At 40.3% G+C, this 14,620-nt stretch overlaps 1 protein-coding gene across 17 annotated transcripts in view; it reads right to left on the bottom strand.

Annotated features, from left to right (window-relative positions):
* Positions 1-14,620, bottom strand: part of CLASP1 (cytoplasmic linker associated protein 1) — a 268,066-nt gene that overhangs the window by 177,311 nt on the left and 76,135 nt on the right. For all 17 annotated transcript variants that reach the window (XM_079132151.1, XM_079132145.1, XM_079132141.1 and 14 more), the window contains exon 3: positions 1,211-1,289. In XM_079132151.1, coding sequence (XP_078988277.1) covers positions 1,211-1,289 — 79 coding nt within the window. The remainder of the gene's footprint in view (positions 1-1,210; positions 1,290-14,620) is intronic.

The following is a 14,620-nucleotide window of genomic DNA, read 5'->3' as shown; positions in this document are numbered from 1 at the left end:
GTGTGTGCTTTTATTTTACATGATACAGAGACACACACACCAGGAGCCCTGCTCCCCACACCTTGAGTAACACATCCTGAATGTGGGCCATCCCATGGGAGCTTCAAGGGAATTTATTGTATACAGGAGGTCAGCTTACTTTGTGCCTTGAAAGAACTAATAAACCTCCATTACAAGAATCATACCTGAATAGGTTAGCTAATTTAGGGTGAAATGGAATACTATTAAAATATCAAACTTCTAAAAGTAAGTTTGTTTTGTTTTACTTGTACATAGACCAGTGGCTTGGTGACAGATTGGTGAAATAGTACACCATGGTTTCTGAAGGAGTACATTGACTAGAAAGTTAATAACAAGGGACCAAAATCATGTGCAAAACAGAAATGAAGAAATCCTGGCTGGGGATATGGGTCAAGGAGAGAGCACCTGCCTAGCATGTGACAGGCCATGACTTCTATCCCCAGCACCACAATTAAAAAAAAAAAAAAAAAAAAAGGTGGGAGATTCTAAAAGGAAAGAGTTGCACAAACAGAGCTGCTTGGAGGTTTATATTACCATCATTAAATACCAGGGGTTGAGAAATGAGATCCGGAATTTTTCATCTTGCTGACATAGTTTTCCCGTCAAAATAAAAGAAGACCATACATTCACTACACACTTGAAATGACATTTGCAATTAAGGTGAAGATAGTAATGTCAACAATAATTGCGTAACTCGTTGTGAACAGCTCTGATATTCTTGCTGAAATGCAAGAATTACCAAAAGAATCCACAAAATCCACCGCATGGACAAACTTCAAAACCAATTGGGCTTGGTTTTGCAGGAGCAGGACTTCTCAAAGAAAACAGTTCTACAAAAGAAGGGTTGGGGACAAATATAAATGGGTTGGTATTAAAGAATGATGGCTACTTTTACATAAGAAATCGAGTTGGCAGTAACATTTCATTATTAGAACACGTATTACTGACATTCCATATCAGAACACGAAGGCGGTGGGGGGGGGGGGAACAGAAAAGTACAGTAGGTGCAATAAGGCCTGCGATGGGGTGGGGAGCGGTGCAGCACAGCTGAGGGAAGTTGAAGGAGATAGGGGGGAAGCAGGATTGGCATGGAGGGACGGGTGACTGGAGGAACTGAGAAGACTGAGGGAAGGCAGCAGAGCTGCAGGGAGGAGACTCCGGGGACCCACTCCACATCTGCCCAGCTCACCTGTGCCGATTTGCGCCTTGAACCGATCCTGCAGCCGGGTCACCAGAGCCGACAGGATGTCCATGCCCAAAAGAACCACCTGCAACGGGAAACACCCGGAGCCTGTCAGCAGTGGGCCCGGGGAGCGGTGCTCCCACCCACCCGCTCAAAGAACACCCCCGCATGTCTGGCCCAATGCTATCCAGAGCCCGTGGCGCGCGCGCGGGAGAAAACTAAACTGGCCAGGGGAAGGAGGCTCTTGCACAAAACAGCCGTTTACAGTTTTAGTAGAAAACACTTGGTGCCAAAAAATGAAATAAGCAGCCACACGTGGCCCAACCCCCTGGCGCCACAGTGAGCTCTTCGCGGCCCCGCCCCTGTCGATCCCGCCCCCGTCAAGCACGTATGCAAATTTTAGGTCGGCTGGCGCGTGGTCTTCTGGGTAAAACAAACCAATCGTTTTGCGCCCTCCGAAGCTTCAGAAAAGAGGAGTGGGTGGTTTGCGTCGGGATCTATGGTCACTAGAAGTACGCTAACTACCAGGCAGGCTAGGGCGGGACTCCTGAATTAGTCACCACAACTCTACCTGGTATTGGCGCTTCCAGCTCGCAGTGCACGCACGCTCGCGGACAACCATCCTTTTCTTGGGGTTGCGCTACTGTCCAATGAGCGTTTAGTGAGGGCAGTACTGCTAACGCCTACACAACACGCTCGCATCAATTAAAGCTTTGCTTTATTTTGGTGCAATTTTTGGAAAAAAGAAAAACCTCTTTTCCCTGCATTATAAGTTTAAAAATAGCTCAACCCGAAAAGGTACTGTTTTCCTTGGCCAGCAATAGATGGCGTATAACACCCGCTATTCTGAGTTTTTATGATGAAAAGTGGATTTCACCAGACCAACTCCCGCTTCTCCATCTGCTAGTCTCTTCTACTTTGGTCTTCCTACAAGACTGAAAGCACTGAACCCATTACTCAAAATTGAGCGATAACAACGGAATACAACGGGAACTGCTTGTTGTACTGCCTGCCCTGCCCCTCCAATAAGTACAGCTACCAATGAACCAGAGGGTTTATATTTAGTTTTGGTCTCCACTGCTACAGAAGAAATCCAAATTTGCCCAATTATCAGAACACATGAACTGTCAAATAGGGAATAGCTATTTGACAAAATATTAAAAGGCCGATTTTGTAGGCAAATTTTTATACTATTATGTAATGATACTTAAAAAAGCTAAAATAACAACTTTGCTTTTTAAAAAACATTTCACTTTCGACTTCACTCTGATGAACAGTATGGCGAGTATAGGAGGTAGAAATCTTGCAGTGACAGATGTTACCTCAGCCTGATGATGAAGGTCAAATCTGCAATCAAAAGGCACTACCTCTATGACAGTCCTCCTGACAACCTGTAACTCCCATCTTACAGAGAGAGAGAGAGAGAGAGAGAGAGAGAGAGAGAGAGAGAAGGAAGTTCCAAGAGAAGGGCTCCTATAAAACATGACCAGTCCAGATGGTTTAAAACAAGGAATTGTTACAGCTTTAAAGAAACCAAAGGAGACAGATAACAACTAAATGTAAAGTGGTATCCTGAATGGGATTTTAGAACAGAAAAACGACCAATTTTCCTTAAATTAAAAACTAAGTAAATTATCACTAGTAAAAACTAAGTAATAAAGCACCAATATTAATGTATCAGGGTTGGCTTATTAAGTGTAACAAATATACCATACTAACGTTACATGTAATAACAAGGAGAGTGGGAATGAGGTATACAGGGACACCCTGTATTATCTTTGCAATTTTTCTGTAAATCCAAAACCTTTATAAAAAATAAATTCTGTGGGTGTGTTTGGTTTTTGTTCTGCTTGCAGTGCTAGGGAGTTAACCAGGGCATGTACATGCTAGACAAGTACCCTACCACGGAGCAACATTCCCAGCCCGAAGTGTAGTTTTCAGAAACAAGTAGTCCATTGCTTCATTAGAAGTGACTCTCCCCTGATAAAATCCTAGGCAGCTGCACAGTTGCATTTCTGGCTGGAGGTGAGGGTGTTATTTATTATAAAAATATCAACAGTGCTGCCTTCAGTTTCCACCACGCCTTTTCTAAGTCACCCAAGACTAAGGTGTGAGGGCTGGGACTACACACACAATAGTCATCACTGCAGATCAGTGCCATTGCTTCTGGCATCCGCCATAGGGGACAGGGACTGGGCTGGCAAAGAAGACCTCCCACAAAGTGCATGGGGTTGTTTTAAAGAACTGGCCACATATCAAAGAGATGAGAGGCCTCCATGAAGAGAGAGGAGCACCTGCTAAAATGCTGGCAGGAGCTGCCAGGGACATCCCAGATAGTCAGGAGTCCCCAGGTAGTAGAGAGTCAGGGAAGGGGTAAGCATCAGGGGAGCTGGCGCCTTCGGAGAGGATAGTGGCCACCACGTGAAGACAGTCTGGAGAGAGGGGGCAGAGGCAAGGAAGGGGCTAGCCTCCCACCCAGTACTTCCTTTTGCACAAGCTTTGAGCAGCTCCACCAGCATTTTTCCAGTCACTAGTGTTTACGCTTGCTTCCCAGCTGAACTCCTGTAATGTGTGGAATACTACGTCCATTTCCTCAGAAATTTCCCCAGTATATAGTCGCACAATGCTGGGTACATAGCAGGTGATCAGTAAACCCCTACTCTAATGCACCAGACTGAAACAGATGGGTTCTCAGGGCCCAACACAGTTTAAAAAGATACTCTTATAAAGGAGGTGATATAGCTAAGTAATTGGGTTCTAAGTTTCTGCCGAGAACAACTAAAAATGCTTGGTATAATAGAGCATCTGCTCAGTATCCTTAGAAGGCACAGGAGAACCACTAAGTCAAGCTATGAAAGAAGACTGCAGTTTGCAGAGATGTATTCCTGGTAACCAGTCCACTTCTGCCTTGGGACCATTTTTCCACTAGAAAGGGGAAACCAAGACACTGAGAATTGCTTCTGATACTCTCTTGTGTCATCCAGAATGACAAAAGTCAAGATTCCAAACTCTCCAAGGTTGGTGAGGCAGCAGCCATCTACAACAGGGGCTGGAAATCCATATAGCTAGACCTTAGTTGCTGGACAGTCTAGCAAAGTCCTAATCACTAACCTCAGACTAAGGTGATTGTAGAACATGTATACCCTAAAGCCCCTCCCAGATAAATTACTTCTGGGTGAAGAGAACATCATTGTAGATTTATTTCTGGAAGAAGTTTTTCAAAAATAATATCCAGAATACAACCAAAGATAACCAAGCACAAAGGGCAACATAATTTAAACTAGCAGAAATAAAGACACACTTGAATTCTTGACCTGAGAATAATCAGAAATAGATTTTAAAATAATTCTTACTAAGAATATAAAACACAGGATTGAAATTTGGGGAAGAGATATGGCAACTCTTGTAAAGTTACATAAATGTTCAAAAAATGATTAATAGACAAAATTAAGTACTCGATACATGGGCTATGTTTAAAGCACATTGGGTATAGGAGATTTGGAAAATGACAATGATTCTTTAAAAACAATTAAACGTTACCACATGATTCAGCAGTTTCACTTCTGAATATATACCCAAAAGAAATGAGCATTTCGGAAATATTTCTATGCCTGTGTTCACACTATCATTATCTACAACAGCTGAGAGGTAAGAAGTCCAAGTGTCCATCTTCAGGTGAGCTGGACATGCAAAATGTGGTCTTATGTATACAGTGTAACCTTTTCAGTCCCAGAAAGCACAGAAATTTTGATATATAGCCCCCCTTGTTCACTGTTTCACTTTCTGTGGTGTGCTATACACAAACTGTAGTCCAGAAATACTGCATGGAAATTTTCAGAAATAAACCATTTGTAAGTTTCAAATTGTGCACTGTTCTGAGGAGCAGAATGAAATCTGTGCCATACTGCTTAGTTCCATCCCCGACATGACTCATCCCTGTGGTATCCAAGCTGCACACACCACCTACCTGTTAGTCACTTAGCAGCAATCTCAGCTATAAGATCACCTGTCAGGTTTCCAAGTGCTTGTGTTCAAGTGACCATCATTGCACTTAAAACAGGTCCCAAAACACAAGAGCAGTGACTGGTAATTTGGATCTGCCAAAGAGAAACTTCCTTAAAGCAAGGACTTAAACTAAAGGAAAATTCACATGCTGAAGTTATTCAGAGTTCCAGTACAATGAGTTATTTCAAAAGAACCACATTCACATGACTTTTATTACAGTATACTGCTATAACTTCTATTCCTGTTATTGTCAATGTCTTACTGTGACTAATCTATCATAGTATTGTGGCTAGGCTTTATCACGGGTAGGTGTGTATGGGGCAAAACAACACAGTACTTTTAGGGTTAAGTATGATCTGCAGTTTCAGGAGCTCACTGGGGGTCTCAGACCTATTCCCCTGATCAGGGGGAGCTACAGTACCTGCTACAACATGGATGAGCCTTGAGGACATCATGCTGAGTAGGCTAAGCCAGGGAGACAAATAATGTCAGATTTCACTTAGTGAAGCACTAGTGTAGTCAAATCAGACACCACAGAGGGGTGGCTCCAAGGGTTGGAGGAGGGGGATGGGGAATTGGTGTTCAATGGGTGCAGAGTCTCAGTTGTACATCACGGAAACATTCTGCGGATGGATGATAGTGAAAGCTGCACAACAGATATACTTAATGCCGCTGAATCATACACTTAAAACTGGTTAAAATGGTGAATTTTATGTAATGTATGTTTTGCTACAATTTAAAGAATGTTTTAAAGCAACAGCTGCTGGTTATGAGTATTTTGGAGTGATGAAAATGTTCTCGAATTAGTGGTGAATATACTAAGAACTCCTGAGGGTACGGCGGGGAGCAGCCCTTGAAGAGATAAGACTGAAAATGTTCCCAAACTGAAAACATCAAGCCACACACCCCAGTGCAGAGAACACAGCAGGCTGAAGGAAAGGAGGCGCCACAGGGGAAGAGGAAGGCCACTGTGGCCCAGATGTGGAGAAGCGCCAGCACAGGCAAGACAGTCTCGAACTGCCAACCCAGCATTCCAACACCTGCAAAGCACCGCTTTCTAGGAAGAAAGTGAAATGATTTTCTTACAAACAAAAACAGCAAGAATAAGGCACAAGTAAAGCTTAAAGATGTAAAAAGGAATAATTAAAGGGTAAATCTAAATACATATTGGCTGTGTAACAGAAATAATGCTTCTTGAGAAAGAAATAATATCACAACAACACTATACTTAACCAAAGTCAGATGCTAATTGCTTCATCCTCGTAATGTCAGGATCTTAGAATAATTGAAACGAAAAGATAGTAAAAACATAGACAGGGCTGGGCTGTAGTTCAGTGATAGAGCACTTGCCTAGCATGTGTGAGGCACCAGGTTTGATCCTCAGCACCATGTAAAAATAAATGTGTCCACCCACAACTAAAAAAAATTAAACACACACACACACACACACACACACACACACACACACACACACACACTGGAACTAAGCTGCAATTCAGTGGTGGAGCATCTGCCTACCATGTGTGAGGCCTGGGGTTTGATCCCAGCAACACACACACATTCCTCAAAACTGCGGTTCCAACTAAAGCAGTACTTTGACAGAAAAAAAAAATTGGGGGCGGGGGTGGGGGGTACCAGGGATTGAACTCAGGGGCACTCGACCGACCACAGAGCCACATTCCCAACCCTATTTTGTATTTTATTTAGAGACAGGGTCTCACTGAGTTGCTTAACACCTGGCTTTTGCTGAGGCCGGCTCTGAACTAGAGATCTTCCTACCTCAGCCTCTGGAACTGCTGGGATTACAGGTGTGCACCACCGCATCTAACTTGACAGAAATTTAAACGCTCCAAATGCATATAAGAAAAAGGTGAAAATAGATGAGTTAAGAATCTATCTTAACAATTTAGGGGGGAGGGAAGAAACCCAAAAAGAAGGAAAAAATAGAATAAATTAATTTTTAAAAAATCTCATGAAGAACATCATTGATGCCAAAACCTGCTTCATTGTAAAGACCAGTAAAATCTATAAACACATGTGAGGCTGATCAAGAAAAAATTGGGTAGAACCAATGTCAGGATGGAAAACAGTTCAGTATAGGTCTTGCTGACATAAAAAACAATGAAAGGAGATTAGGAACTCCATATAAATTAATGGAAAAACTTTAGGCAATTATTTCTCAGATTTTTTGGCTAAGTTCAAGTGTAAAACTTTAGGTAGAAGAGACAAATCCTTAGAAATTTAGTATATCAAAACATCAGAGAAAATAGGGACCATAAATAGTCCTATAATTATCAAAGAAATTAACTCTATAAATTGAAACCATCTCTGGAAAAGATTATTTTACTGGTTTTACAAATGAGTTCTTCAAAATGTTTACGAAAGTCTTACATCAAATCTTCCAGATAATAGAAAACAAAACAAGGAAATACAACCCAACTTATCTTACACAACCTGCATACCCTTGATGCCAAAATCTGCAACAATGTAATAAGAAAACTGCACATCAATTTTACTTACAAACATAGCTGAAAAATCCTACTCAAAATATTAGTATCCTAGATCTAGGAATATGTAAAATGGGTAGTACATCAGAAACAAGTATTCCAACTGGCTTAACATAAATAAATCACTTTATGTAACTCACCATATCAGCAACATGATTCTTCTCCTTTATTATGTTAATCATCCCAATTAGTGTAAAAAACATCTATTCATGGTTTAAAAAAATTCTTAGCAGATTAAGAATAAAACACTCAACTTCATCAAGGAATTTTTTAAACCTCTATGAAGCATCATACCTAATAAAGAGATGTTATACAGCTTTCTCTTTGAGATGAGAAAATGGACAAAAATATCTCCTGTACAAAGCTTTTCAATATTGTATCTGAGTTCCTAGCTTGCTAATTTTTAAAAAAAATTTTAGTTGTATATGGACACAATAACTTTATTTATTTTTTTTAATGTGATGTTGACAAACCCAACGCCTCCTCACACATGCTAGGGAAGAGCTCTACCACTGCCACAGCCGCAGTCCCATCGCTTGTTGATGTTTTATGGCAAGAAAATGATATAAAAACAGGCAAAAAATTTCTCATTTCAAACAAAATTTTCATTTGGTTTTCCTGTTGGGAAATCCAGGGTTTCTCACATACTAGGCAAGTACTCTACCACTGAGCTACACTCTCAGCCCAGTTGTCATTCTTAATGGAAAATATAGATAGAAGAGTCTAGAAGAAATAAAAATATAAAGTTAGTAAATATAGTAAAACTAATACAGTCAATACACACACACACACACACACACACACACACACAGATCAATTACATTTCTATTTTGACAAAAAGCCAAAAAGGAAATTTTAAAATTGATCCTATTTTTAATTGCATAAAAATAGTAAATACCTAGGAATAATTCTATTCAAAGTAAATCTCTACCCAAAAACTAGGGAATGATACAAAAATTAAATATGGCCAAAATAAATGGAAAAATTATAGATTAGAATATTCAGTATTATCAAAATATCATTTCTTCTCAATTGATCTAAACATTCAATGAAATTCCACTCAAAATTCCAACAGAGTCTGTGTATATGTATACACACACACACACACACACACACTTTTTTCTTAATAACTTCACAAGCTCATTCCATGATGTGTGTGGATATGCAAACAACAAAAAACAAAATGCTCCCACTAGATATTCAGATATATTATAGAAGAACAGGAATTACGACAGCATGCTACCAGGAACTAAGACACTATATCAAGGTGATACAGTGATGAACATACCAAAAGACAGAAAACGAACGAACTCAAGCATGTCAGGGCACTTTCTTGACAAAGTGTCCACTGCAGAACAGTGGGAATAGCACTGCTTTTTAAAAATAAATGCCCTGGACCATTTGAACATCCATATGGAATAAAGAAGACACTGACTCTTATCTCAGACCATGCACAAAAAAGAATTCCCAATAAGAGACATGAGAGTGGAAGCAAAATCAGAAGGTTTTTAGAAAATAACACAGGGCCACGGCTTCGTGATCCCTTAGAGAGAAGAAAATACTGACATGAAAACCAGACTTGCAAGGGAAAGACAGATGTGTAGTGCCTAATAAAGAACTCCAGCACATCAGAACTGCTCTAAGAATGTGAGAAACAAATCCCAGTGAGGAAGAGAGTTACAAAACAAAAAAAGCAAAGCAGGCTTCAATCTAAAGCATATAAAGATCTACAAATCAACTGGCAGGCAAGCAGCAGGAAAATGGGCAAAATACCTGAATAGGCACAAAAGATAGCAGAGGCCATAAGTCCACAAAAAGTTATCCAAATACCTTTCATGAGTATCAGGGAAGCAGGTATTAAGATCATGATGAGACACCGCTATACCTCACTAGAATGGCTCAAACAAAAAAGACCAAAAAGACTTGAGTGTTCACAAGAATGTGGTACCAAGGAAACTCTCCCACCAACTTCAGGAATGTAAATTGGTATAACCAATGCTACAGAAAACTTCTTGGAATTATCTAACAAATTTGAAGGTATTCATATGTACCAACTCCACCGCTAGGAATACACCCAATAGAAATGCGTGCCTATGTGACAAGCACAATGGCACACTCCTGTAATCCCTGTGACGTGGGAGCCTGAGGCAGGAAGATAGAAAGTTTGAAACTAGCCACAGCAACTTCATGAGGCCCTAAACAATTTAGCAAGACCTGTCTTGAAATAAAAATGTAAAAGGGCTAGGATGTAGCTCAATGGTATAAAACAAAATAAACAAACAAACAAAAAACAACATATATACACATGTGTACAAACCCACAACAGGTGACATGCACAAGAATACTCAGAGCAGCACTATTCACAAGTCAAAAACTAGAAATTCATATGCCTATCCACTGTAGAATGTGTAAGTTGTAGTTTTCATACTAAGGGATGCAATAAACAATGAAAACAAAAGAATCAAAGCTACCTTCAACAGTACAGATAAATCTCATAATAACAGGCCAAAAGGCCAGTTATAAACTATACCCATTTGTATGAAGGTCAAAACCAAGCAGACATTAACTATATTATGAAGGTGCATATTGAGATGATAAAACGAAAAAGAAGAGCAAGAGGCCAGGAAAGCCAGACACAGTGGCACACACCTGTAATCCTGGCAGCTCCAGAGGCTGAGACAGGAGGATCAAAATTCAAAGTCAGCCTCAGTAACTTAGTGAGGCCCTGAGCAACTTAGTGATACCATGTCTCTAAATACAGCATAAAAATGGCTGGGGATAAAGCTCAGTGGATAAGCCCCTGGGTTCAATCCCAGGAGAGTAGGTACATGTTCTAACCAATGTTCAATTTCTGTTCCTGAGCAGCAATTAAACAGCTGTGAGCTTCAGAGTATTCATTAAACTGCTATTTTGTGTTACTATTTAAAGTTTATAATTTTTTAAAATATTAAAATTTAGAAAAGTAGAAGTGATCCTGATCACTCAGCCTGTAAGTTTATGACAAGTGGCTTGTATAGGTCCCTGCCTTTCCAAAACCAGTAAAACAGAAGTGGAATCCACTGTGTTCACTTTCTAGCATGAGGTCTGCTAACTGATCAGCGGTGGAAAAAAATACTAAGTCCTTTTCTTCAAAAACTGTCCATAAGGGACAAACTAGGAGGGAATAATAGGTCATTTGTTAAAGCCTTCTGAATACTGGACTGGCTAAGGTAAAAATATTTTGACTCATACTATACCTTGTTTTGAAGGCACTTTTGGGTAAGTGTGAATAATCACATAATAACCCTGAGATATTCAATAGATTATCCTTCTTTTGCAAATGAGGAAAATAGACCAGACATCAAGAGGCTTACCCAAGGTCAAAAAGTCTGGATAGGAACCAAAGTGCAAACAAACCTGAGCTCACTCACGAGGTCAAGACCATTTTCAGCACGGCACAATCACAATAAACACAAACCCCGTGTTTTCAGGTTTGTTTTCTTTTTTCTCCCTCTCTAGCTAAATGAAAACCTTGAGCAAGTCACAATGCTGTAGGTTGATAACCTCTAAGGACACATCAGTTCTAGATTTCTCTGGTGTGCAGACAATGCTGAGTCTAGGAGAAGGCCCGGGTTCCTAAGTGCAGCTTGGGAGGGATGCCCAGCTCCACCACCTACTGGCCAGCTGCTCAATCGCCAAGCTCCCAAAGCTTCAGCTAATAATACACTTACCTGAAACAGCACACAAGAGTTAACAAAGTTTTAATAAAATGCCTGCCATACAGTAGGCACTCAATAAGTGCCTACTCCCTCCAAGGAGCACTTTAAAAAAACTATAGAAACTATAGCAGGGCTTACTGAGGTCCAAGGGGAAACAGAGTGAGAATAAAAACCAGGGAAGAAAGTCAGGTTGCCTAAAAGCCTGACAACAATGACCTGTTACTACTTTGCAACTATCCCACAAGACACCCAGGCACATGTGCATGTGCCTTTTTTCAATGTGCTATGGAAATCTCCTCCAGTCAATATACAAAGTGATGTATCTCCATTCTCAGTGGCTACATGATATTCTATTCTATCTTGGCATCACAATTACTGAACCAATCCTCCAAACCCCTATAGACATTTAGGTTTGTTTTAGGAATTTTTCATTACTTTATACAATAAGGTGATGGGCATACACTTCCACCCATGCGCTGTTACCTAGGACAAACGCTGAGAAGGACATTTGCTGAGTCAAAAAGAAAACACCCAGTATACTCTTATGAGCACTATTTTTCACATAATGCACTAAGTGCCCCTTTCAAATCAGGGCTACACACTACTGATTCCTATACATTTTTAGTTATTTTTAAAGATTTTAATTGCAGTCTTATTAACTAGGAGAAATTAATTAGCACTCTACATACACTGCACTCACTTTCAATTCCAAGAATAAGAGCATAAAACAAATACCAAAAAAAAAAAAAAGTGATAAAGTTAATGAGTTGGTGCATACATACATGGGATGTCCTTCAAAGTAGTCAGCTAAAGAATCCTGGACACTCATCTAAAAACATCACTGATCAGTTTATTTTTTAAATTCCTCTTCTGGAATGCCCTGCAAAGACAGTTTATGAGCCACAAAAATAAAGGTCTGCTAAAATATAATTAACGTTATAGGACTTGTGAAGTTGGCTTGTTATTGGTTGCTGCCCATACACAAGAACCTGGCAGACCATTAGAAAGTCACTGCGGAACATCACACTGTCACAGCTCTTCCTTTTTTACCCAGGAGGCCGTAACACAAGTCAGGCTGGAGGGCGTGGTTCACACACAAAGAGAGGCAGGGTTAGGAAGTTTTGCTTGAAGATCTAAACCGGTCCAAATACAACATTTTGGCAATGACAGAACCGTTCTGTATTTATTCTGTCCAGTACAGTAGCCACTAGTCACATGCATTTACAGAGCAATCAAAATGATAGATGGTATGAACAGGAAACAGAACTTTTTATTTAATGTTACTTACTTGAACTTTGAATAGCCACATGAGGTTCACAACTATCACGCTATACTGATGGTTGCAAAGACAAACAAATTGGTAGAAAAGAGGGCAGGAGAAGACATGTGAGAAGAATGTGAGAAGACATGGACATGAACCTGAACATCTCTTAAAGCTCTGGTCATTTAGTACTACATGGGAATGAAGGCCAGTATGGCAAGAGCTCCAGGATTTAAACACTGACGACTTGTCAAGAAGTTTAAAGCATGAAACCAAAAAAAAAAAAAAAAAAAAATTGTGGGGGACAGCTAGTCATAGCCCCTAAATCTGCAATCTCTCTCATACAGATGCATATCATCAACAGGACACCAGATACCAACATAGTCTGGGTTGCTTACAGGATTAGACAAAGACCTAAGCTTCCCACATGGGCTGTCAACATTCTTCCCAGTATGTTTCCAGGCTACTTGCTCTCTCCTTTCTTTAGCAGCCCCAAGGTCCAGGTCCCAACCCTTCTATTTATTCAATCCATACAATCCATCCTACCCTCTCCAAGCCCCCAGAATAGCACGGCCAGTTGAATCCAGTAATTTTCTCCAGTTTCTTCAAATGCATACTAATTATGTCTCCCAAAAGAGCATAAATTGAATACCTGCTGTTCTGGCTACCTGGAAGGCTGAGGCAGAAGGATCCCTTGAAGTCAGAAGTTTTGGGTCAGCCTAGGCAACAGTGAGACCCCCATCTCAAAAACAAACACACAAACTAGTGAGAACAGGGCAGTTTTCTTTTCTTTTTTAAAAACTGATTGATATTCTCTATTTATTTTAGTTGTAGAGACACATTTATTTATTTTTTCTGCGCTGAGGATTGAACCCAGTGCCCCACGTGTGCTAGGCAAGCACTCTACAACTGAGCTGCAACCACAGCCCCAAGGCAGTTTCTTATATAGTCCTACAACAGTATCTGCTGGGTGTCAGTTCCAGGACCCTGCAGATACTAAGACCCTTAGGATAATCACATTCCTTAGGTAAAATGATGTAGTATTGCATATAACCTATACACATCCTCGGGTATACTTTAAATCATCTCTAGATTACTTACAATACCCTATACAATGTAAATGCTAGGTAAAGACTTATTAAATAGTTGTTTAGGGAGTACATGTTCAGTCCAGGTGCAGGTTTTTTCTTGAACATTTTCCATCCAAGGCTGGCTGTTTCCACATATGCTCAACCTGCAGATATTGAGGGTGACTGTATAGCCTTTCCCAACCCTTCTCCCTTCCCCACAGACAGCAAAGGGGGAGCAGATGGAAAGTAAGAGGGAAGGCAATTAACTTTTACCTGTATATATTCTCCTTATTATCTATTTAATACAACAACATTTTGAAGCAAATGCCACACTGTAGAATAGTAAGTAACTATTCTTACTTACGGCAGATAAGGAAACTGAGCCCCAGAAAAATGAACAAAAAAACTGGGCAAGGTCACTCAGCTCTTATGGAGCTCAAGCATTATGTTCACTAATCCATTATTCATCTTACAAACCAAATAAGTGTGTAATGACATTCACAAAGTCAAATCCCTCTCATGTTTACTTAAACCATCTGCCCACTGGCTGTGCTTCTGGCAAAAAGTGCATAACAGAAGCCATTCCAAGAGTGTACAGTAACTAATTTTAGGCATCAAACTATCTGTGAATTAACTCACTGGTAATAGCTCCCAGCACTGCAATGTCCACAGTGGCACCGTGGAAGTTGAGTCAACTTCTCCCCAAAGGGAAGGAGGACTTCCGTTGATTTTTCTCAGAATTCACACCACAGAGAGATCCTGACATGAATCTGGGCTCCAGGAAGATAACTGAATACTACAAAAAACAAAAAGGAAATACTACTACTCCTTGAAATCTGGGAAACATAACAAGTCTGTATTTAATATGCTCCTTA

The sequence above is a fragment of the Sciurus vulgaris genome (genome assembly GCF_902686455.1).
Source record: "Sciurus vulgaris genome assembly, chromosome: 3".
In the NCBI taxonomy this organism is placed as follows: Eukaryota; Metazoa; Chordata; class Mammalia; order Rodentia; family Sciuridae; genus Sciurus; species Sciurus vulgaris.
This window is presented reverse-complemented; position numbering and strand designations above follow the sequence as displayed.